This window comes from Macaca thibetana, chromosome 17 (assembly GCF_024542745.1).
Source record: "Macaca thibetana thibetana isolate TM-01 chromosome 17, ASM2454274v1, whole genome shotgun sequence".
Classification (NCBI taxonomy): domain Eukaryota; kingdom Metazoa; phylum Chordata; class Mammalia; order Primates; family Cercopithecidae; genus Macaca; species Macaca thibetana.
In genome coordinates this window covers 90,233,565-90,255,919 of record NC_065594.1, presented here as the reverse complement: position 1 = coordinate 90,255,919, position 22,355 = coordinate 90,233,565, and the positions used below count along the sequence as shown (strand labels likewise).

Here is a 22,355-nt window from a genome sequence, read left to right as displayed (position 1 = left end):
GGCTCAAGCCTGTAATCCCAGCATTTTGGGAGGCCAAGGTGAGCTGATCACCTGAGGTCAGGAGTTCGAGACCAGCCTGACCAATGTGGTGAAATCCCGTTTCTACTAAAAATACAAAAATTAGCTGGGCATGGTGGTGCATGCCCATAATCCCAGCTACTAAGGAGGCTGAGGCAGTAGAAGTGCTTGAACTCAGGAGGCAGAGCTTGCAGTGAGCTGAGATCCAGTCTGGGCAATAGAGTAAGACTCTGCCTCAAAAAAAAAAAAAAAAAAAAGAAAAGAAAAAGAAAAGGAGCTCTAGAGATAGATGCCCACCAACCGCTGATGATTGTTGACTTGGTGAAGTTAGGAGGATTGGGAAGTAGAGGTGGTGGGTGAATTGGTTAGTATGCAAACCCAGCTTGAAGTAGCTTAAGAACAAAAGGATTTATTGACCTCCATAACTGGCAGTTCCAGGGTTCAAGTGACTTCAGGGGTTTCAACAATGCCATCAGGACACTGTATTTCTTTCCATTTTCCAGACTGACTCTCTGTGTGCTGGGTAAGATACCACGAGAAGTCCAGGCATACATCCTCACGGTATAGCAGCAACAGTGAAAAGACAAAAGGTATTTTTGCTGGTGGCTCCAGAAGAAAAGTCCCAGGAAAGATAGGTAGTGATGGATGTGGGCTAACTGCCCATTCATACGCTGGTCACTGTGGTCAGCAGGGCGGGGCACCTTGATGGACACACCTTGGTCACGTGCCCACCTCTTCAGCAACTACTTGCCATTTTTGCTCTGATTTCTTTTGTTTTGACACACGGAGAATTCTCTTGTGTTTCCTCTTGGGTATGTATTTAAAACCTTTCCCTTCCTCCATATTTCATACAAAATTTGTATGTGTTTGGGGACTAGTGCAGTCCACCATATTGAAAAGACGCCCTTCATGGCTTCTATAAAATTGAGCAGACCAGGCTGGGTAACATGGTAAAACCCTGTCTCGGCCGGGCGCGGTGGCTCAAGCCTGTAATCCCAGCACTTTGGGAGGCCGAGACGGGCGGATCACTAGGTCAGGAGATCGAGACCACAGTGAAACCCCGTCTCTACTAAAAATACAAAAAATTAGCCGGGCGCAGTGGCGGGCGCCTGTAGTCCCAGCTACTCAGGAGGCTGAGGCAGGAGAATGGCGGGAACCCGGGAGGCGGAGCTTGCAGTGAGCCGAGATCGCGCCACTGCACTCCAGCCTGGGCAACAGCGTGAGACTCCGTCTCAAAAAAAAAAAAAAAAAAAAAAAAAAAAAAAAAAAAACCCTGTCTCTACAAAAAATGCAAAAAGACTAATTAGCTTGGCAGGGTGGTGCACGCCTGTGGTGCCAGCTACCAGAGAAGCTGAGGTGAGAGGATCGCCTGAGCCTGGGAAGTGGAAGCTGCAGTGAGCTGAGATCTTGTCACTGTTTTGCAGCTTGGGCGACAGAGCGAGACCCTGTCTCCAAAAAAGAAAAAAAAAAGATTGATCATCCCAAATGACTTCCTGCTGTCTGTCTCATAGCCATCGCTCTCCAGATCTTCGTTTCTAGGGTTGACACTCTGCTTTCTCTGCACTAGAAGAATGTTCGCCTGGCACCCTAAAAAAGATTTCAAGTCGCCCCATCACTGAAGAGAGGAACACAACGCCTTTGGTAATGGAACAATATTTTACCCCATGAACACACTCCAGTGACATAATTGCACAGTAAAGCCAGAAATGTCATTCATTAACTTCTTCCCTATGCTGGATATTAAGAGTACAAATAAAACTGTCGCAAGAGTCATTCTACAAAATAACATTATAGAAATATAAGAGGAAATAAAATGAGTACATCTGTCCATGTATTTTGATTCCTCAAGACACAGTAATCCTGGTATTATTCAATTTGTTCTTCTATGGTCTGGTCTTATATTTTTTAAAAATTAGGTTGCACTGCAACCTCAGTGGCAGGAGTTGTAACCTCATGTAAGATCTGCCTCACACCAGTGTCCTGTGAGAGCTTGTTACAGTCCTCCTGTGCTGCTTTCCTTTGACCTTTCTAGATCATTCCTGAAATGTGGAGCCACATGCAGTAAGCCTCACAAGCTGTTTCCTAATTATCTTTACACATTCTATTCCCATTCCTCCCCCTGCAGTGCAATCTAGTTTTCACTTCTGTAGACTGGGTTCTCAGCCGCTCATCTTTTTATTCTCCACGTCCGGCCTGGCACTTTCTAAAGAATTAAATATCTTGGCCAGGCGCAGTGGCTCACGCCTGTAATCCCAGCACTTTGGGAGGCTGAGGTGGGTGGATTACCTGAGGTCAGGAGTTCAAGGCCAACCTGATCAACATGGCGAAACCCCGTCTCTACTAAAAATACAAAAATTAGCTGGGCGGGGTGTCAGGCACTTGTAATCCCAGCTACTCGGGAGGCTGAGACATGAGAATAGCTTGAACCCAGGAGGTGGAGGTTGCAGCGAGCTGAGATCATGCCATTGCACTCCAGCCTGGGTGACAGAGCAAGACTCCATCTCAAAAAAAAAAAAAAAGAATTAAACTTTTTGGTCAAGTGTAGAAGGTTTCAAAATTTGCAAAGTGAAATGGTCCTTACCAGCCTTCCAAGATGGCAAGGAAGATCATCCTCATATATCTTGACTTTCAACTACCTCATATTATTGAAGATCTTTGTGTCATAAAAGTATTTCATTGTTAGTTGACTTCTAATTTCTCATGTTTATGGAACAGATTGATGGTGCAAAGAGTCATAAATATTTTGAAAATTGTGTATATTGGCCATGGATAACTATAATTTCCCCTCTTCCATCTAACTTTTACTTACCTTAAAATACAAAAATTAGGCTGGGCGCGGTGGCTCACGCCTGTAATCCCAGCACTTTGGGAGGCCAAGGCGGGTGGATCACAAGGTCAGGAGATCTAGACCATCCTGGCTAACACGGTGAAACCCCGTGTCTACTAAAAATACACAAATTAGCCGGGCACAGCAGCATGCACCTGTAGTCCCAGCTGCTGGGGAGGCTGATGCAGGAGAATGGTGTAAACCCGGGAGGCAGAGCTTGCAGTGAGCCAAGATCGTGCCACCGCACTCCAGCCTGGGTGACAGAGAGAGACTCCATCTCAAAAAAAAAAAAAAAATTAATTAATTTCCATTCCCTGAGCACATCCCAATTAAAGGGAAAGGAATGAAGCCAGAGCCAGTATTTGTCATGGTGGCATAACTGTCCATTCAAACACAGCATCTATCAGGGCAAGTGTTTTTTTTTGTTTTTGTTTTTGAGATGGAGACTCTGTCGCCCAGGTTGGAGTGCGGTGGTGTGATCTCGGCTCACTGCAACCTCTGCCTCCCAGGTTCAAGTGATTCTCCTGTCTCAGCCTCCAGAGTAGCTGGGACTACAGGTGCGTGCCACCACGCTCGGCTGATTTTTTGTATTTTTAGTAGAGACAGGGTTTCACCATGTTGGCCAGGATGGTCTCGATCTCCTGACCTCATGATCCGCCGCACCTGGCCGGGCAACTGTTTTTAAAATGGAAACATTCGCTCTAACATAGTACCTGACTGTCCACGACAGGCTTCAGCAACTCAGTGTCCACCACACCATCTACCCCTTGGCCACTGCGTGCCTCACGGATCGATCTCCACCTGGTCCACACTGTTTCTGAACACATCTGTGCTGCACAGAAAAATCCTTGCTGCGGTGCCGTCATTGCTCTTCTGATTCCTGAATTTTCTGACACTTCTGTTATCTTTCTTATCTTTGCTTGAGACAGAGTCAATTATTGTTACTTGTAACCAAAAGATGCTCAAATAATATAGAAAATAAGTATTTATCAAACAATTTCTTACGTTAAACAAACACTTTGGGAGACAGCAAACTGTTTCCAGACATCGTGTAAATGGATACATTGCTAAACTCTGTGAATGATTATTTACATTTGTTTTTATAAAATTTTATAATAAAAATATTACATTAATTGGGTGATTAACATCTAACCATATTAACGTCTTAAATATTAATCATTTAGAAATACTGCATTTCCAATGGCATACACATTTATCCAAAAATACTCCCTTCACACAAATCAAATTGAAATTCCCTTTTACGTGTGTTTTTAGAACTGGTTTCCAAGTTAGAAAAGAAAATGTTTCATGTTTAAATGTCAGTTCTTGGATTCAGTCTTTACTCTACACGTCTTTATTAAAGGCCGGTGGCTTAACACGAGAGACCCACAGTTCCTAACGTCTGCATTAATGAGAACAGGTGCACCCACGAAACGGCAGGGCTGATGGAGCGGGGCAGCGGCGCCGGCCTGAGGTAACGGCACTTTATCCTGCTGGCAGCCCCGCCGCCAACCCAGGGAGCGCCTTTGAGGAAGCGGCTTCATCACCCGTGAGCCTCAGTTTCCTCACCCACACAGTGAAGAGACTGAATGAGATTTTCTGCCTACTCTGAATTCAATCAAGAGGTGACTCAAAATGAAGTTTAATAGGCTCTGATTGCTGCTAAAAAATAAAAATTTGATGTATTTACTTCTGTGTTCTACAAAGAGAAATGGAATTGTTTACGGAAAAGCGGCCATGGAGGGCTTCCTCCTCGTGCAGCAGGGACCTGGCAGTGACCACTAGAAGCTAAGGTGGACTTGATTCTCTTCAGCTGTAAGGAATTGCAAGTCCATTTTTTAATAATCCATGTGGTAAAATAGAATAATTTGACCAAAAATATTACTCAAATTATTATCTGTACGGTGCTCTAGCATTTCCAAAGTATTTTCAGACATTAACAAGTCTGGGCCTCCACTCATGGGATGAGCATTATCACTGTCCTTATTTTGCTTCTGAGGACACTAGGCTGAGAAGAGTGACTTCCTTGAGGTCAGCCTGTGATAAACTAGTCCTGATTCAAATCTGACTTTGACTCTCATGCTGATTCTAGCACCATGCATGGCTCCTAGTGAACTGCTTAAAACCTTGCAGGTAGGCTGGGCACGGTGGCTCACATCTGTAATCCCAGCACTTTGGAAGGCCAAGGCAGGTGGATCACCTGAGGTCAGGAGTTCGAGACCAGCCTCGCCAACATGGAGAAATCTCGTCTCTACTAAAAATACAAAATTAGCCAGGTGTGGCAGCACGTGCCTGTAATCCCAGCTACTCGGGTGGCTAAGGTAGGCAAATTGCTCGAACCTGGGAGGCGGAGGTTGCGGTGAGCAGAGATCATACCATTGCACTCCAGCCTGGGCGAAACTCAATCTCAAAAAAACAAAACAAAACAAACAAACAAATAAAACCTTGCAGGTAAATTACAATCCTAAAATTCACTGTAAAGCAAAACAAGAAACTTGAAGTTAGCATCCTGGTTTACCTGGAGAAAAATCAGAAGCTTGAGAACTTGGTAGTGCAAACATCCGTGGCTCCTGCAGACCCCTTCATTCAGGAAAAGAAGCCCAGCAATTACGACTTTTTCGCTCTCTCCTCCCGTGAGACCATGAGCGTTTCTTTCACCTCCTACACCTTTCTCAGTCGTAAGACCCCCGCAGAGATGAGAGGACAGCACGCTCCTGGCATGTTAGGCGTTCAGGAAACACCAGCAGCAACACCAGGTCCTGACCATGAGGAGGCCTCCGGGTGCCGGGTGGTGGTCGAGGATGACGGTTTTGGAGCCAGATGAAGGGCGTTGGCCTTGTGCAAGTCAGGTCCCTGACCTGAGTCTTGGCACCTTCATCAGGAAAAGCGTCCATTTTTTGGCAGGCTCGTCATAAAATATAAAGTATACAGTGCTAGCAGTGTCTAGCATATAGAAGGCAATAAATGGTGGTTATATTGATATACGTACACCGTGACACTGAGTACCTTAAAGTTGCTTGCTGAAAAAAGCATTTTCTTGTTTCGTAGAAAATTCTACTTTAATATAAAATATTAGAGCATTGAAGAGTTTGGATGTGTAACTTGTGATGCCTTAGAAAAATATCCTAAGGGGCTAGGTGCTCATGCCTATAATCTCAGCACTTTGGGAGACTGAGGCGGGTGGATCACCTGAGGTCAGGAGTTCGAGACCAGCCTGACCAACATGGAGAAATCCCGTCTCTACTAAAAATACAACATTAGTTGGGCGTGGCATGGTGGCGCATGCCTGTAATCCCAGCTACTCGGGAGGCTGAGGCAGGAAAATCTCTTGAACCCAGGAGGCTGCAGTGAGCCGAGACTGCACCATTACACTCCAGCCTGGGCAACAAGAGCAAAACTCCATCTCAAAAAAAAAAAAAAGAAAAAGAAAAAGAAATCCGAAGCACAACATAAACTTTTCTAACCACTTCAAAAAAACAAAAAGAAAATTTCTACCTTAGCCAGGCACGGTGGCTCACTCACGCCTGTAGTCCCAGCACTTTGGGAGGCTGAGGCAGGTGGATCACCAGAGGTCAGGAGTTCGAGACCAGCCTGGCCAACATGGTAAAACCCTGTCTCTACTAAAAATACAAAAATTAGCCAGGCGTGGTGGTGCACGCCTGTAATACCAGCTACTTGGGAGGCTGCGGCAGGAGAATAGCTTCAACCCAGGAGGCGAAGGTTGCAGTGAGCAGAGATCGTGCCATTGCACTCCAGCCTGAGCAACAAGAGCAAGATTCCGTCTCAAAAAAAAAAAAAGAGAAAAGAAAGAAAAAGAAAAAGAAAAAATTTGCTTTAATGGAGCATTGACTGGCTGCAGTCAAGATTTAACCTAGGCTGGGCATGGTGGCTCACACCTGTAATCCCAGCACTTTAGGAGGCCAAGGCAGGCGAATCATGAGGTCAGGAGTTCATGACCGCCTGGCCAACATGGTGCAACCCTATCTCTACCAAAAATACAAAAAAATTAGCTGGGCATAGTGGTACGTGCCAGTAATCCCAGCAACTTGGGAGGCTGAGGCAAGAGAATCCCTGAACCTGGGAAGCAGAGGTTGCAGTCAGTTGAGATCAGGCTACTGCACTCCAGCCTGGGTGACAGAGCAAGACACCATCTCAGGAAAAAAAAAAAAAAAAAAAAAAAGATTTAACCTATTATTCAGTTTGTAGTGACTTCTTTTCAGATTGGGGGTTTTAATTGGAAAAATACCAACCCCATCTTTATGAAAAAAATCAGGTAATACATAGTATTGAGGTAAGGAAAGAGAATTGACTTAATGAATTTCTTCATTCCAGTTATAGAATTCCTGTCATTCTTTTGGTGGCACAGGGGGCACAGCTCACTAATGTTTTGTTTGTGAGGAAAAAAAAAATGTAATAGTTGGATTCTCATTGATGAGCTGCTTAAAAAACAAAGACAAAATAGTTAAAATAAATCCTCTGAAACAAAGCCCCTCATAAAAAAACCTCAGGAGGCAATTTTGACTTAGCAACATAACACACATTTGCTCTCCCACCTCCTTCCCATTAGCCGTGTCTTCCTAAGCCCTCCACATAAATTCAGAATTAGAGGACTAGCAATTTTTCCAGATTAAAAAAAACCCAGAAATCTAGCCCCCAAAGTGCTGAGAACTGCCTGGACTCCGCGATGAAGAGGCACATTCTACACGTTACAACAGAGAGGGAGGCGGACAGTATCAGTAAAACCTTGCTCCATATATGCCAAGGATTCCAGAGCCACAAATTACGTTAGATAGAAGGAAAAAAGCTAGATGTCCTCGAGAGCACATCATGCCTTTAGATGTGCACAGATGAAGCTCCTAATCATTATGCCTAATAAAAAGATTTAATACTTTAGTGAAATATTAAAAGGTTCAGGTAAGTTCCAGGTAACTTATTTTACCTGGGACACTACATGAACGTGAACTACAAAAGGATATCACAACGAAATGTGTACTCGTTCTAAAATAATATATAATAACAGGAAATGGCTTTTACTTTGATAAATGCTTTATTCAGCATTGGCAACCACCGATAGTCTCAAATATTGAGACAACTCGCATAGCTCTAACCACACCAAAAGAAAACCACCAGCAGACATCCCAGTCACCGGAAAGTAAGTGCCTGTAGGTCTGTGACTCCTGAAGCACCTCTCTCAGCACCTGGGGAGCCTGTCCCAGGAACAGTATGGCTGCTCAACACTTCCTTGAGCATACAACGTTTCCTTAGTCCAGTTTACAATACTAAGTATTACATCATAATGAAAACACTTTTTGGACCTTTATCCGAACTGTAAATAACCTGGTTATTATACAACAAATATGCATTGAACGTCTAAGTAAAAGCAACTGTTCTACATTAGATCGCTTTTCACTAATCTGCTCTTCAAAAAGAATTCAGTACCATTTTTGGTCCTCATGTCGGAATTCCAGGATCTTTCTACTGTATCTAATCGTGATCTGAATCCCAAATCTTGAGTGTTTTAAGTACTTATCTGTAATTTTTTTATGTTCACTGGAAATAACAAGAGTGATTTAAGACTGCCAATCCAACAAAACATGACTCTGTATTGTATCTAATTTTTAAAAAGAGTAAGTGGCTACCCACCTGTCCTTACGAGAAACTTGAAGAAAGCTAGAGAAAAAATATCCAACATTTGAATATGCCAGTGCCTTACTCACTTAACCTCATGTATTTCTCAGAACCACCGTCTGTGAAACGTATTTTAAAAGTGTAGAACTACAGACCAAGTGTTAAGCAATTTATTCAAGATCAAGCCCTTAAGGACAGGGCTGGGTTCCTAGATTGCAAGGCTTGGCCTCCGAGCCATCTCTCTTCACCAGTTGCCCACACCAAAACTGAATATGAAGAAATCCCGTATTAGCAACTGCATTTCATTGAATCTTCATTTCTATAACTTAATTTCCATTATTACCTCCAATTAATATAGAAGTGAAAAATTAGCACAAAATTTTATATAAGCAAAGACTCCAGCTATTTTTATTGTCACTGGATTTTTATTATTTTAATTCTATAACTTATTTTCATAAACTCTTTTTGTTCACTATTTGGGTAAATCTCGTCAAATTTAAACACCCAAGACTCTTAAATGTTCTGGAGTTTTGCAGGAAAGTAAACACCTATTTGTAGATATTGATATGTAAAAAGTTCAAATTTCAGTGTATGACCAACTACAGTTTGCATTTCTCTACAGAGTACCCCTCTGTGATGGAATTTCACTGGAAAATAGTCAGCCACTTATGTCCAGCACAAATAAAGTTCACAATAATTGTTTATCCCAAGTAAACAATCAGCAAACTTAATGTTTTACTTACAATAAATATATGCCGTATACTTAGCTTCTATAATGTCATCACTCATTGCTTCTTCCTGGCAGCTTCACAGAGACTGTGAAACAGATCATGGAAAGAAACTGATTTTACCATGTACGAAGTTAAAGTGAACCATGCGTCACTTAGGGTGTGGTGGCTCACGCCTGTCATCCCAGCACTTTGGGAGGCCGAGGCGTGTGGATCACGGTCAAGAGATCGAGACCATACTGGCCAACATGGTGAAACCCCATCTCTACTAAAAATACAAAAATTAGCTGGGCATGGTGGCACGCACCTGTAGTCCCAGCTACTCAGGAGACTGAGGCAGGAGAATCGCTTGAGCCCGAGAGGCGGAGGTTGCAGAGCCAATATCGCGCCATTGCACTCCAGGCTGGAGACAGGGCGAGACTCTATCTCAAAAAAAAAAAAAAGAAAGAAATTAAAACTCCGGCCAGGCGTGGTGGCTCACACCTGTAATCTCAGCACTTTGGAAGGCCGAGGTGAGTGGATCACCTGAGGTCGGGAGTTTGAGACCAGCCATGACCACCATGGAGAAACTGTGTTCTCTACTAAAAATACAAAATTAGCCGGGCGTAGCGGCAGGTGCCTGTAGTCCCAGCTACTCAGGAGGCTGAGGCAGGACAATCGCTTGAACCTGGGAGGCGGAGGTTGCAGTGAGCCAAGATCGCGCTATTGCACTCCAGCCTGGAACAAGAGCGAAACTCCGTCTCAAAAAAATAAAAAACAAATGAAAACTCCACTGACCCTTTCAATATGTGGGCAGATCAATGTTAGATGCCAGTTTAAATCAGAGGTCAGCAAACTCTTTCTGCAGAGGGCCTGAAAATAGTTTTGGCTTGTCAACTCAAAAGGTCTCAGTTGCAACGAATGAACTCTGCCATTTTGCAAAAGCATCCACAGACAATACATACGCACATAAGCACAGCTCTGTTCCACCGAAACTTTATTTATGGACACTAGAATTTAAACTCCATATAATGTTCAAACAAGTGGTGGACTGGACTTGACAAGTGGGCAGTAATTTCCTAACCCAGGGTCTGAATACAGATTCTGTTTTGACACGTATTTATTTGCTGGCAATTAGGTAACTTCATTATTAATAAGTGAGAACAATAATACAAAATTTACTTAAGGCTTCGTCTAAACTGCTGGTGTATAAATTTTTAAGACAAATTTTAAAAGTTACTTATGTCAAAATTAAATATACTACTAGAGGAACAAACTGGCCAAGTTTCATTTATTTCTTCACGTAACATTTTTACAGCTCACATACAGCAGGAAGCACACCTTTGCACATAATTGTGACATTAGCTTCACAACAGCATCTGCTGACTGCACTTCCAATCATAATATAGCAAGTGCAAGTTCACTTGGAAATGTACATTTATACATCTGATATAAATTAAAGATGGCTACACTATGATTCGTGATAGCAAAAGCATGACTTGAGGTTCCTTGACTAGACCGCTTGTTTAAGAGAAGTGTACCCAAGCATTTTAAAATGGCCATTTGGGGAACAGGCCAAAATATAAAATATCTATCATGTAAAATTTAACCATTTACCTTTTTAAAAAATAATCTTCAAACTTGAAACCTTTGTTACTGAATTGTTATATGGATATACATCATGGCAGCAAGAACCACATTTACTATAGGCTGTATTTTTGGCGACCGGCCAATTAAAAAAATTTGTTCATAAAGTAATATTACTTTTATTAAAATAAAAAAGCTAAATGAAGTATTTTCCTTCCACATTTAATGTGTTAGGTTGAGTTTAGTCCCCCTCCTCCCACAAGAAATCAGTCTGAGACTTAAGTGTTTAATCAAACCTATATTTGTAGTTTCTAAAATGCTGATCCACAGACCACTTTCTTGTTACACGTGTACCAATGAAAACAAAAGGCAAACAGAATCACTGCCATCCCTATGAAAGGAATGGTTCCTTTTCTAACATTCTTTAAAAATATACATTTTACACTCCCTGCACCTCAACAAAGGCGGCAATGTAATAAATACACGGTTTATTTTGTCCTCCTCACTACCAGGCGCCTGTCCACAAACTACCTGTTGTAAGCCCTCTCTTTTTTGGATTTCTCCAGGGCTTTGTCCATGGTCTTCTCGTTCTCCCCCCGGCACTTGGGACAGTACCACTTGCCCTTGGGTTTATGATTGAGCCCCACGCACGAGAAGTGGAACCACTCGATGGGACACTCGTCGTTGTCACAGCCGATCATCTCCCCGTAGGAGACCTGGTTGCACAGACAATACGTGGGTTCGTTGGGGTCGATGGGGAGGTCGGCAGGGGACGCCTCCCGCTCCGCCTTGGCCTTGGAGCGCTTCTTCTTCTTGGAGGTCTTGGCCTTCTTCTCCTTGGGTGTCCCCGAGGCGCCGTCCTCGTGGTCGTGGTTGCTGGACGCGTTCTCGCGGTTCTCGTTGTTGCGCTGCCTTCGCGAGCGCTTACTGTTGGGCTTCTCAGCCTGCGCTGCCGCCTCGCCTTTGGGCCTGTCCGCGCCAGCCTTGCCGCTGTTGCCCGCTGTGTCGCCCAGCTCCTGCTGCGCCTCGAACAGCTCCACGTGGCTGTCCACTTGCCGCGTGCGGTTCTCCACCAGCTCCACCATCTGGCTCACGATCTGGATCTTCTCATCGCCCAGCTCCTGGCTGCGGATCAGCGCGCGCTGTACACAGTGCAGCATCCGCCGCTTCTGCGCCCCGTCCGTCTCGCGGCTAAAGCGCTCGTAGCACTCGTCCAGCTCCTTCAAGATCTCTGGGGGCAAGAAGGACAGGCATCACTCGCGAGCAGGACATCGGGACAACCCACACGGCCCCGGACCCGGGTCTACGGAGAGGGCTGGCAGGGGGCCCAGGGGCCAGCGCACGGCTTGCCCAGCCCACCAGCCACAGGCCCTCCAGGGCCTCTCTGTTCCTGTGCCCTGGAACTAAATGCAAATGCCAGAAGAGCTCCCACAGGAAGAGGAGCCGCTCCAGCCATCCCAGAGAGAACCACAGAACAGTTCCTACGCACGGGTGACAATGCCCGAAGCCATTAAGAGGAAACATTTAAATGAGGTGCAGTGCTCGGGACCCAACCTGTATTAATACTTTCTATTAATGATTATGTCCTATACTGCCATCATTTTTACTCAAATGTTTCTATTTGAATGCAATTATTAATATACATATAACGTTATATATAAACATGGTATTTATTACATTATACACAATATACAAACGATAAAATATAAATTATTTGAATATTTCAAATAAAAAAGGTCTCTATTTTAACATACCAACATCTAGAATATCCTGTTAAATTAGAGAACGTGTATAAATTTATATAATAGCTCTCTATGATTTAAAGAACCGGGTTAACAGCAAAGGTCCAGGCTACTTTGTGTTAGGTCCTCAGTTTCAGTCCCCACATTTATTCTAGCATGTTATTCCTCTGTATTAGTGAAAGCAAGAACAGTTCTGCCACAATAATCCAGAAAAACCTAGCTTTGCTTTATTATTATTATGACTGTTGTTATTATTATTTTAGGGGCAAGGTCTGTCTCTGTCGCCCAGGCTGGAGTGCAGTGGTGCAATCTCGGCTCACTGCAGCCTCGACCTCCCAGGCTCAAGTGACCCTCCCACCTCAGCCTCCTGAGTAGCTAGGACTACAGGAGCACAACTGTAATGGGTCATTATTATTATTTTTCAACTGCAGTGAATGTACTAGCCTTGCTTTAAAACAAAGCTGGTAGGTTTTACTTTTGCATCTACTGCTTAAACAAAAACATCTTCACATCTATTAAAGTCAATGGACTTTAAAATGCCATCAAAAAGAAAAGAAAACCTCTTCAGTATTTAAATATAAAACTTCTTGGGCATGTTAGAGGACAGTGCATATGATTTTAAAGTGTAATTAGGCAATTTCTCAAGAAACAAAAGCTGTTAAAAAAATCTAGTTGAAATAAGGGCAGTAAACAGTCTTGCCAAAAGGCTACTCACAAAGAAATTCCAGAGCTCTTTTTCCTCAAACAATAACCATTAAATTAAACAGTACCAGATTACTCTCCTAAAACCTTTTTGCAGTCTCTTTAAACAAGGCAACAATACTACTTTTTTTGTTGAGACGGAGTTTTGCTCTTGTTGCCCAGGCTGGAGTGCAATGGCGCGATCTCGGCTCACTGCAACCTTGGCCTCCCAGGTTCAAGCGATTCTCCTGCCTCAGCCTCCCGAGTAGCTGGGATTACAGGCATGTAACACCACGCCCAACTAATTTAGTATTTTCAGTAGACAGGGTTTTCTCCATGTTGGTCAGGCTGGTCTCCCAACTCTCGACCTCGTGATCCGCCTGCCTCAGCCTCGGAAAGTGCTGGGATTACAGGAGTGAGCCACCGTGCCAGGCCAACAATACTACTTGTAAACTAGGAAGTGTATGGGGAGGGGCTGGGAGTGGGAGGGATTGTCTAAAATGGTACCCCCTCCCTTTCCAGATCTTATCTCCAAATAGTTATAAGATACATACCTAACACTAGAGTAAACATAAGAAGTTGGGCCAACGCTGAAGCTTGTCTAAATGGTATTATTTTCCAGAGTATATTCTCAAACTAAAGACAGCTCTGAAGACATTTCCTAGAGGAACAATGCAGGCTGCCTGCCACCAGGAGGAATGCCCTAGTCTCATATAGTCACTAATTATAAAAATAAATAGCTGTGTTCAACGTATCCAAGTAATACCAATTTATCCAACTTATTTATCATAGATGTTAAAATATGAGTGTGTACCATTTATTTTTAAATGGATTTAGGCTTATAAAATGGTATCACTTCTTTTCATCAGTAATCAAAGTTCTAAAGACAGTATTGTCATTTGATGGAAAAGAAAACTATCATATAAATTTAAAATTTAATAACATAGAGGTTATTTGGCATCACAAGCAAGCTTCCATCCAGACGAAGCCTAATTTGTGGGGAAGAGAAACAGATATCCCATTGCAAAATCACCAAGAAGTATTTCTGTTACCTAATAGTTCTTTGATACCCCAAACAAAGTATTTTATCAACAAAACCACTAAGTACAAATATTTATAGACAGGAACACCACCACTGCGAAATAGGAAGCCATCCTTCCAGACACTCTGCTCCTTGAATGCCAGCAACTCAGCTTCAGACACACTGCTACCTTTCTTCCAAACATACTCCACACCAACATTACCATGGAAAGCAGCAACACATGGAATTTACAGATTAAATGAGATTGTAGCAACATTTAAATTGGTTTGTCCAATTATTTTAAATGTATTTTAATTTTACGTAAGGGTTGCCCTGAAATTCTTTATGAAGCGGACTTCCCAGGGGGTGGGTAGGTATTTTTATAATAATGTTTGAAAAATAATTCAAGCAATCTCAAACACCATTTTAAATCGATAAACTAATTATAATCCATGTTTACGAATTAACAGACAACCGATGCCTACTAAGCAAAAGACGTCTGACTTCCTGTAGAGTAGATCTGTGAAAACAAGCTTGTCTTTCAGAACTACGCGGCAGAGCTCAGCATTTACAGCGAAGTCCAAGGAGCTGTGACCCTTGCGACAGATTCTCGCGCTTCTCAGCGCTACCAGTTGCACGGCTCCAGTACTCCCGCAGGGGCGGGACTGTGATCTTTCCTGAAGCCAAAAAGTTCATCATCCTAGGTGAACCTGAAGCAAGCAGCAAGCCAGGCTCTCCCCAGCAACGAGAGGAGAACAAAGTGGCTCCGTGAACTTTGCTGTCTTGACGGCTGGGACCCTGCACCCCGCCCCGCGCTTTTTTCTATCGTCGAACGATCACAGTGGTCTCAGCCGCTGCCTCCCTTCCGTCCGGAGCCCCAGGGTCACTCCACGGAGCCCGCCCGCCCCGAGGACAGCACCTTCCAGGAAAGTTCCCGCGCCGAGGGTCCCGCTCGTGGACGCAGCCCCAGTCACTCACGTTTCCCCGGCCACGCGCGGCCCCTCCCTCGGGTCAGCAAAGATGCGGCCTGGGACTGTCTGCGGGCCGGTCTCGCGGGTCGCGGGAGGCGGCCCGAACTGCAGCCCCGGCCCCGAGCCCCCAGCCCTGGGGTCCCCGCTACTGCCATAACCCCGCGCCCAAAAGTGGCAGTGCTGAGTGGGGAGAGGGGCCTGGGCGACACCAGCCGGCCCTCCAGCCAATGGGGAGGAGGCCAGCGGGAGACTCGCCGCGCCCCCCGAGAGCCGCCGCATATGGGAATCGCCGATTTGGAGGGCGGAGGCCAGGAGGAGAACCAACCACACCGCAAGACGGAAGAGCACAGCCCGCCCCAGCAGCGACAAGGCCCAATCCGAGGCTGGAGGCCGAGCGACCCGAAGACGTTCAAATCAACCACACTCCACCCCGCTCCTCCCCGAAAAAGAAAAAAGAAGACAGCGGAAACACAGACCCATGCCAGTTATTGCGCTACACCCGCCTTCATCCGCCTCAGCGACCAATCGTTCCGCAGGGGAATGATAAGGACATTCCACGAAGGACGTCACAGCCAACCACCGGAAGGTTGAGGCGGGACGTTCCACAATATGCTAATGAGATTCCTATAAAAGAAGCTGCGAAGCTACGTCTTGGATAGAGCGCGCAGGGGCGCCTTCCCGGTAGGGGTATCTGGTGCTTTCGGGCATGGCGATGGATTTTTTTTGCCCCCACCTAACTCTTCCGTTTCCCTACTGCGTAGCTTTGTAAACATTAGTAAACTCGGAGTGGTGATCCACATTCAAAACAGAGCCCCCAAAGCCTTGACTGACCTCGCAGAAAACTTTCCCCAACAGCCAACAATTCCCGGCGGACACGAACTCGCCACCTCTCTCTGACACCCTGGGCGGCCAGATCTGCAGAGAACGACCCACAGGTCCTCTCATCTGCCACAATCCTCTCCAACCCAGCGATCTGCCCGCGCCCCCCCGAGCGCAGCGCTGCGCAGATGGGCGCCTTCCCCGCCTCCGCTCCTCCCCTTCCCTTCCCCACGGCACACAGAGAAAAACCCTCGTCCTCCGCAAACTACAACCGGCGGCGTCGCCCCTCGCAGTCGGCCCTTACTCGGTGTCCAGTGCCAAGTGAGGGCCGGAGGGGACTGGGCGGGGGCGACCGAGCTACCCCGAACGGAGTACTACCCGGTACTTTATGTAACACTCGGATTGGGGACTGGGTGGGGGGCGGCGAAGAAGGGCCAGGGGAGCGGCGTTGCTCCGGACCGAGGCACCGGGTCCGCGGGAACCCCGGCCCACAGCCGCCCTCCTCCTGCAGCCACATCTCGGCGTCCTACAGCCCCAGGCGCCGGCACATCCCTCCATCTCGCGCCGTAATCTGCACCCCCTCCTAGAGGACGCGGCTTGGACCCGCCGCCCCCTCCCCCGCAGCACCCGCCTCATCACTTCACTACAAAGAGCGCTTTGGTCGCGCAGCCTTGCAGCGAGACCTCTCGCGCCTCCTTCCTCCTCCGTGTCCCGGGCTTTGCACACAAGGACCTTGGCGAATCAAAGGCGCTCCAGACCTTTTGTTCCTGCCCCTGCCGAGGGCCGCCGCTGCGGAGCCGGCCGCTTCCTCCGCTCCACGGCAGGACCGGGCCGGCTCCGCGGCGCGCCCGGACCCGCCGGGATGGAGGCGGCCGCCCCCGCCCATCCATCACCCGGCCGTACCTTGGTATTTCGCGTCGATCTCCCGCATCAGCGAGACATTTCTCTGCAAGTCGAAAGGCAGGGACTCGATGGAGTCCAGGTAGTCCTCCACATAGTTCACCAGGTGGAGCTGCTCCCCGTTGGCAGGACTCAACATGGTTCACCCCGGAGGTCCCCGGCGACTCGGCGCGGCTTTCCGCTTCCTCCACCCCCCGCCCCCCTGAAAAAATAGCACTGCAAAATGCAAAGCCCTCGCTCTCCCGGCGCCCCCCGCCGGCTCCTGCTCCGGACCGGCGGCTACATCTGCCGAGCCCGTCCGCCGCCTCCGGGTCCGCGGGTACCCCAGCGCCTGGGGGCGCGGGCCGCGGTGGCGGTGGCTCCTGGGCGCACGCCCCGGCCGGCGGCGCAGGCCCCCTCTCAGGCGGCGGGGCTGGCGCTGGGGGCCGCGCGTACGAGCGCGCACACACCGGCGGGAGAGGGCCCAGCGCCGCGGCCGCCGCCGCCCACCCGCCCACTGGGCTGAGGAGAAGAGAGGAGCGGAGCGGGCAGCAGGAAGGGGCGCGCTCCGCCGGCCGCCGAGCCGCACTTGTCCAACGTGGAAAACCCAAATACCAGTTTCAAACACTTGGGAAACATTCAGCCCCGCTGCGCAGCGCGCATGCGCCTCGGCCCCCTCCCCCGGCGACGGCCCCGCCCCCCCGCCGCATTCACGCCCCTCACCGTCCCGGGCCCCCGGGGCTGCGGGCCCGAGGCCGGCCCGCGAGGGGGCGTGGCCTTGCCTGTCACTTCTGCCAGGGGCGAGGGTCGCGGAGGGGACAGCGTCAGGGCCGCTGGGGCGGGGACGGCGGGCGAGGCGCAAACTTTACTAGGAGTTTTTGGCACTTGGAGGCAGAGCCCGTTGGGCGGCGCAGCACGCCCGCCGGGAAACGCAGGGGAGCTGCCTGTTTCGCTGAAAACCCGACCAGGACCTAACGGGCCGCGGGACAGCAGCCTCCGAGACCATGGCACGCAACGACTAACAGAACCCGCTCCTCAGCCCCTGACTCTCTTCGTCCCCGCCCCACAGCGCGGTATAAGTATGGCCCGAAACAGAACTGGCAACCACAGTAGCCAATCCACTTGCCAACCTCACTTTGACAGCCCAATCAAGATGAAGAGGAGGCGGGGAGACCGTGAGTAATGCCCCCCGGACTCTTACTACTAGAAACCCAAGTCCTCCGGGAGGCGGAAGGAAGAGGAGGGCCGGGCACGGGCGGAAGTGGCGGCGCATGCGCATTGGCACCCTCTCGGTGTCCTCCGAGCTGAGGCCGCGGAGTGCGCGGGAGACCTACCAATTCCTCGGCGGGACCACCACTCCCAGCAGCCTAGGCGGCTCCCGCGCCTGCGCCATCCGTCACCGCCCTCCCTTTGTGTCGCCTCCCGGTACTCAGTTTGGAACGGCTTGGAGACAAAGGGGCACAAGAGGGAAGCTGCTTCCTAGTGCCGAGCCCCATAAGAGGTGGATAGGCCCGAGGGGCGCCTTCCCTAGCCCTTATCTCTTCCCGCCCTGTGCCACGAACACCGCTCTCGGAGGCTGCTCCCCACATTTGGAAAGGCCGCCAACAGAATGCAGACATCCGGTCGGCCGGCGTCCTGAGGCCATTCGGCTCCCCAACCGCCCCTCCCCGCACCCCGTCCCCATCGCCTCTCTGCCCTCCCGAAGCTCCCGGATTTTGGGCTTTCTGAGAAGCCCGGACGCCACGCGAGCCCGTTGCCTAGGCGACCGGCCCCGCGCGCCGCCCCGCCCCCTTCCGGTCAAAGGGCCGGCCCCTCCTGGGCGTGGCCTCGCGTCTTTGTGCGCTGCCAGCCAGCGCCGCGGTTCCTAAGCGGCCTCGGCCTCGGCCTCGGCTTCCGCCTCCGCACGGCTGCAGTCGCCGCGGGTCCACTCCGGGGTGGACCCGAGAGCTGTGCTCGCCACGCTTGGCTGCCTGGTTTTCGCTAGTTTTCTTCCGCTCTGAACCCTGGTCTGTTTGCATTGGGTGTTTTTCACCAAGTCGGAGAACGGTGCCTTGTCATTTTTCACCTTTCTCACCGGACTTTCTCTTTTCCGGAGAGCCGGGTTGGTGGTGCTGCCTGTGTATTCCACGAACCTAAGTAAGCCCTGTCCCCAGCCCTTGCAGTGTTTCTGTGTCAACTCCACGCCAGCGCGCTTCTCCACTTTTTCTTAGCCTTTTAATTTGGACAGGGTCGGATTTCAGCTTTTATCCACCGGGTTTATCCTGTTGCAAAGCAGAGTGCACAGCTTTAGACACAAAATAACTGCAGTTGAAATGGATACACATTCTCGTGGTAAGATTTGGAAACGTGGTATTTGATGGAACCCTGTTGTGACATCTAAAACTATTTGCATTTTTTAAAAAAAGTATTCTGTGTAATCCAGTAAAAATTTGGATTCGTCCAGTATTTATAGAGTAGATTATTAACTGCAGTGGTGCTCATTCAAGCGCCCTGCAGGGTATTTTGTGCTATGGATGTGAGTACGGCAAAGAGACTGAATTGAGTTGTTTTGTACTTGGAATCGGATTGTTCACGTTGGAACGTTGCTGCAATGATAAATGGATGGATACTCTTTACACTTTGAAGTGGGTTTAATCTTCACTTTTAAGCCCCTTCATCTCACCTACACATCAGGAGAGCTTTTGCTTTGATATGTGGGGAAATGGCTGTTATTTTACTTACAGATCACGCTATTCTAGTCTTGGCCCAGTTAAAAGCAAATGAGTACTTTCGTTTCTACAAGATTTATTGGCCACTACTTGGTCTGCACTAAAGACTGTAACACTTCGCCGGACGCGGTGGCTCACGCCTGTAATCCTACCAGTTTGGGAGGCCGGGGTGTGGATTACCTGAGCTCAGGAGTTCGGGACCAGCTTGGGCAACATGGTGAAACCCTGTCTCTACTAAAAATACAAAAAAATTAGCAGGGCATGGTGGCGCGTGCCTGTAGTCCTAGCTATTCTGGAGGCTGAGACAGGAGAATCACTTGAACCCAGGAGGTGGAGGTGGCAGTGAGCCGAGATTGCGCCACTGCACTTCAGCCTGAGCGACAGAGCAAGACTCATCTCCAGAAAAAAAGAAAAAAAAAGACTATGACAAGATAACATTATGTGGAAACAAACATTATGTCGAATAGAGAGTATAGAGGGAGTATAAAGTTGAATAAGGAAAATTACGCCTTTCCCTCTAAAAGCATATAAGTAATTTAAAAGTACAATAGTAAGAAATAGACTGGTTCTTCTATTCCTAGTAATCATTGGCTCTAGAATGAATAGTGTTTATCTGAACTCAAGAATAAAGTTGGAAGTAATTTACCCCTTACAAAGATAAGATGGAGTTTAACCTAGGTTATCGTTTTTTTTAAAAAATCACAATACAGTACAATCTGAATAATGAATTTGTTCCTCTCTTGTTATGTATTCTCTTCACATACATATAAACCAAAAAGGCATCTTATGCATTCAATGTGCCAACTACTGGTCCGTGTGCTGGGGATACAGTAGTAAAAAGTTTTTTGGAGCTTTACATTCCATAAAACTTTTAGCCCACCCCTTGGGATAAAAAGTCAAAAAATATTTTGTCTTCTTTGAAACAAACTTAGAAGACCAAGCAATAAGACATAATTAACTGTGATAACGAATTTTAAATGTCATTGAAGAAAGGTGCTTAATTTTGAAGATACGTTGTAGAATCTTGTCTGTTTCAGTTTTGTTTCCTGTGGAGTATTGCAAAAATGGATGCTAAAACTTTTCTGTAGAACAGAAATTTCAAATGGATTTAAAAAATAAACATTTAAAAATGAAATTTTTTTCTAAAATTATATTTCCAGACTAATTGAAAAAGCTCAAACCTATGAGAATCAGATATAAGAGATGAACATACAATTCTTTTTCTTTTTTTGAGACGGAGTCTTGCTCTTGTCACCCAGGCTGGAGTGCAGTGGCGTGATCTCAGGCTCACTGCAACCTCTGCCTCCCAGGTTCAAGCGAGTCTCCTGCCTCAGCCTCCTGAGTAGCTGGGATTACAGGTGCCCGACACCATGCCTAGCTAATTTTTGTATTTTTAGTAGAGATGCAGTTTCGTTATGTTGGCCAGGCTGGTCTCGAACTCCTGACCTCAGGTGATCCACCCACCTTGGCCTCCCAAAGTGCTGGGATTACAGGTGTGAGCCCCCGCGCCTGGCCAAGCATAGAATTCTTTAAGTTTCAAAGTGCTTAAAAAATAAATGCAAACTCATTTATCTTAAACTTGAAAACCCCTAAAACATATGCTACCATAATCAACTCTACTTCAGATTTACAAGATTTTGCCTTGAAATAAAGTGTAATACCGAGAACTCGATTTTGTTATTGTTGTCATTAAAGACTAAGAAATGGCATTAATGATATTTTGGAATCATTAACACACTTCCTTGTTCTAAGCTAGATTGGAGAGGGAGGTGACTTCAATTAAACGGATCCTCTTTTTAGGTATATATGGTGTATTAGTCACGGTTCTCTAGAGGGACAGAACTAATAGGATGGAGATATATATATATATATGTCTAGTAAGTACTAACTTACATGATCACAAGGTCCCACAATAGACTGTCTGCAAGCTGAGGAGCAAGGAGAGCCAGTCCGAGTCCCAAAACTGAAGAACTTGGGAGTCCGATGTTCAAGGACAGGAAGCACCCAGCACGGGAGAAAGATGTAGGCTGGGAGGTATGGTAATGAAGACCATTAGCAATCTATTTTACTTTACCTTAATATTCAACTTGCAAATATTCAATATGCAAAAAGATCACATTTCTAGCCATCATTAGGTATTGAGTTATGTTTATCCGTGTTTTGATGATCCCCAAAAGCCTTAAGAAAACAGAATTGGCTGCCGGGCACGGTGGCTCATGCCTATAATCCCAGCACTTTGGGAGGCCAAGGTGGGTGGATCACCTGGGGTCGGGAGTTCGAGACCAGCCTGACCAACATGGAGAAACCCCATCTGTACTAAAAGTACAAAATTAGGTGGGGGTGGTGGCACATGCCTATAATCCCAGCTACTTGGGGAGACTGAGGCAGGAGAACTGCTTGAACCTGGGAGGCGTGAGAGAGAGGCAAGAGAATCGCTTGAACCAAGGAGATCACACCATTGCACTCCAAGAAAAAAAAAAAAAAACACAATTGGCCAGGTGTGGTGGCTTAGGCCGGTAATCCCACCACTTTGGGAGGCTGAGGTGGGTGGATCACTTGAGGTAAGAAGTTCCAGAGTCCCAGACCAGCCTGGCCAACATGGTGAAACCCCGTCTCTACTAAAAATACAAAAATTAGCCGAGTGTGGTGGCACGCCGCTGTAATTCCAGCCACTCGGGAGTCTGAGGCGGGAGAATTGTTTGAACCTGGGAGGTGGAGGTTGCAGTGAGCCGAGATCGCGCCACTGCACTCCAGCCTGGGTGACAGA

At 47.3% G+C, this 22,355-nt stretch overlaps 3 protein-coding genes across 8 annotated transcripts in view; 2 read left to right on the top strand and 1 right to left on the bottom strand.

Annotated features, from left to right (window-relative positions):
* Positions 1 to 10,162: 10,162 nt before the first annotated feature.
* On the bottom strand, positions 10,163 to 17,730 carry ING1 (inhibitor of growth family member 1). Of its 3 annotated transcripts, none has more exons than XM_050766620.1 (2): positions 16,905 to 17,730; positions 10,163 to 11,998 (listed from the first exon to the last, which is right to left on the bottom strand). In XM_050766620.1, exons 1-2 carry the CDS (start codon positions 17,038 to 17,040, stop codon positions 11,295 to 11,297), a joined length of 840 nt encoding a protein of 279 aa, XP_050622577.1. In that variant the 5' UTR covers positions 17,041 to 17,730; the 3' UTR covers positions 10,163 to 11,294. The 3 variants fall into 3 exon arrangements, with proteins under 3 accessions (XP_050622577.1, XP_050622578.1, XP_050622579.1); XM_050766621.1 differs by lacking the exon at positions 16,905 to 17,730 and adding an exon at positions 15,659 to 15,717; XM_050766622.1 differs by lacking the exon at positions 16,905 to 17,730 and adding an exon at positions 15,190 to 15,624.
* A 192-nt stretch (positions 17,731 to 17,922) lies between these two features.
* The window catches only part of CARS2 (cysteinyl-tRNA synthetase 2, mitochondrial), a 66,207-nt gene continuing 61,774 nt past the window's right edge, over positions 17,923 to 22,355 (top strand). The window contains exons 1-2 of one of the 4 annotated variants that reach the window (XM_050766610.1): positions 18,907 to 19,016; positions 21,493 to 21,622. The gene's annotated coding sequence lies outside the window, so the exon portion shown is untranslated. Of the gene's footprint in view, positions 18,056 to 18,906; positions 19,017 to 19,135; positions 19,212 to 21,492; positions 21,623 to 22,355 lie in introns of those variants that run through there. The other 3 variants (XM_050766611.1, XM_050766607.1, XM_050766609.1) reach the window with 3 other exon arrangements.
* Positions 18,049 to 20,555, top strand: LOC126940606 (uncharacterized). Its single transcript, XM_050766628.1, has one exon. It carries the CDS (start codon positions 18,152 to 18,154, stop codon positions 18,746 to 18,748), a length of 597 nt encoding a protein of 198 aa, XP_050622585.1. The 5' UTR covers positions 18,049 to 18,151; the 3' UTR covers positions 18,749 to 20,555.

Excerpts from the sequence above, each read along its gene's own strand:
- ING1 (XM_050766622.1), bottom strand. The coding sequence starts at position 15,337 with ATGGCAGTAGCGGGGACCCCAGGGCTGGGGGCTCGGGGCCGGGGCTGC. Across the intron at positions 11,999-15,189 it reads CCGCGCGTGGCCGGGGAAAC|AGATCTTGAAGGAGCTGGAC; the intron begins GTGAGTGACTGG and ends TCTTGCCCCCAG.
- LOC126940606 (XM_050766628.1), top strand. The coding sequence starts at position 18,152 with ATGCGCATTGGCACCCTCTCGGTGTCCTCCGAGCTGAGGCCGCGGAGT.